General features: G+C 53.7%; 1 protein-coding gene across 1 annotated transcript; it reads left to right on the top strand.

The window, feature by feature from the left end:
• Positions 1 to 1276: 1276 nt before the first annotated feature.
• LOC124699236 (transcription repressor OFP8-like) lies at positions 1277 to 2017 on the top strand. Its single transcript, XM_047231569.1, has one exon. It carries the CDS (start codon positions 1277 to 1279, stop codon positions 2015 to 2017), a length of 741 nt encoding a protein of 246 aa, XP_047087525.1.
• The last annotated feature ends 294 nt before the right edge of the window (positions 2018 to 2311 follow it).

Here is a 2311-nt window from a genome sequence, read left to right as displayed (position 1 = left end):
CATTCGACTGGGTCTGCTCAGCCTCCGGTGACCTTGGCGTCAGGGAGGCGTGGCAGACCATGACTGCTCGCCGGTAGGATGATTCCGGTTCTTTGTTTAGATTGTTTTTGGTGTCCTTTTTGACACTGTGAGGTGTAAGCTACATCTTGAAGTCATAATAATGCTCTTTTGTTCTATTCTCACTCTTTTGAGGGCGTCTAGTGTTGATGGAGGTCACGTGGATTTGTGCGTTCTTCGGATCTCCTAGGATCCCGTGTTCTTGGTGTTCTTTTAGGTTTGGCTTTTCTGATTTACCGGTCTCATTTTTGCCGGCCATTATTGCTCTATTGCGCTGGTCATTTGGGGATATAGCACGGCGACTACGTAAGTGTGTACTACAACAAGCTCTATTACGACAATTTTTGTCCGCCTCCAGTGATGGTGGAGCGAGGACGGTGGTGCGCCTTTCGCTCACAGTAGTATCTATAGGCGTGTCTAAGTGGTCTAATGGCCTACTATATTTGTTTCATCCCTTTTACTAGTTCTAGGTTAACCCAGCATTAACTTAATTGTAGGGTCAACTCGAGAACCATTAGATTTGCTTTGAGAATTCTTGTATATCAAAATTACACATGGGTGTGCAATTACAGGTGGTAGTGCTATTGCACATCTTTTTTCTCAGTTACAAGTGAAATTAGGTGGTCGGGAATTAGGTTAGTTCTAGGTTATCGAAACCTAGTCGGGTTCAATTTTATTATTATTTATTAGTTTTGTACAACTATAGATATTTTTTATCAATAGATTGGTGTTTTTTTCGCAAATAAGTGAACACTAGATGATCACATGCCCAGCTCTGCCTTGGCAGTTGGACAGTTTTTCCACTTGCAAATTGGCATTGCCAAGACAAGAGCATCAAGGCTAGCTAGAGAGGACAGTCAAAGTCAGCAGAAATAGCAGGGGAGGAATGATGAGCTAGCCTCCCCACATGGCCCAGCTAAAACCCACCAATCCTCTCTCAATTAACTATCCCATCGACTCTCCTAGTCAAATACTCCAACATATATAAACTACGTGCCCCTTATCACCGTCCCACACGAGAAAATATACTAACACCTCACTTGCCTAGTCGCATTTCCGAGGAGATTTGCTTGCGAGCTTGCAAAATCGCACACACCGTGCAAGCAATTAATCCCAACTCGCCTACACACCGGAACCGGAGCCGCGCTTTATACACCCATCGCGCGTACACGCCCGACGTACCCGGCCTCGCGAGGATAGGCGCTAAACTGTTTCGGCCATGTCGTCCAGCAGCGCGCGCAGGGGGGTTGGCGCCGGCGGCGGGCACTTCCCGGTGGGCCGGCGCCGCCACGTGCCGGTGGTCGACACCGGGTGCAGCTGCCGCCCGCGCCGGCCGAGGGTGCAGCTCAGCCTGCCGTCTTTCCTCAAGCCTTCCTTATTCGCGAGCAGGCCTTCCGCGTCGGCGGGGCCGGCGAGGAGCAACAGCTCGTCCAGCCTCTTCCCGTCATCCTCCTCCACCGCCTCCTTCTCCACCAGCTACGCCTCCTCCAACTGCTCCAACTACTACTCCTCCTACCACGGCTTCGGCGCCGCTCCCAAGAAGCAAGAACACCTTCCCGCGCCCAAGCTGCAGGTCCCAACGGCGATGCCGGCTTCCCCGGCCAACAAGATGCAGCCGGCGGCGAGCGCGAACAGGAAGCAGAAGAATAGGTGTGGTTACGTGGAGAAGAGAGCGGCCACGGCGGCGGAGGCGGAGCCGGAGCCGGAGGACGTCGGGCTGGCGGTGGAGAAGGACTCGTCGGACCCGCGCGCCGACTTCAGGGAGAGCATGGTGCAGATGGTGGTCGAGACGGGGCTCTGCAGCTGGGACGACCTCCGCTGCATGCTCCGCCGCCTGCTCGCCCTCAACTCCCCGCGCCACCACGCCGCCATCCTCACCGCCTTCGCCGAGCTCTGCGCCCAGCTTGCCTCGCCGCCCCCGCCCGCCGCGGCGGCGTCTTCCTACCACTACAACCTCTAGCTACCCTGCTAGCTAGAGCTAGCTGAGGAGGTCTCGAGATCCTTGCACCACCTGGCGTCCCCGCTCCGGCGTCGTCACGCATCCCTCCCTGCTGGTCAGGCTACCGGGTGGTGATAGGATCTCGCAGAAGAAACAAAGGTAGCTACCAGCTAGTACAGGTAGTACTAGCGCTATTAGGACAACAGCTAATTAAAAAAATTAGCAGTACCAGGTGTTTGTTTGATTTCTGGAGTCTCGATCTTCTTGATGTTGGATAACTAGTTTCTTAAATGGTTAGTTTGCTTGCTAGTGTTC

The sequence above is a fragment of the Lolium rigidum genome, chromosome 3 (genome assembly GCF_022539505.1).
Source record: "Lolium rigidum isolate FL_2022 chromosome 3, APGP_CSIRO_Lrig_0.1, whole genome shotgun sequence".
In the NCBI taxonomy this organism is placed as follows: domain Eukaryota; kingdom Viridiplantae; phylum Streptophyta; class Magnoliopsida; order Poales; family Poaceae; genus Lolium; species Lolium rigidum.
The sequence above is the reverse complement of the archived record's forward strand: the minus strand, read 5'-3'. Positions and strand labels throughout refer to the sequence as shown.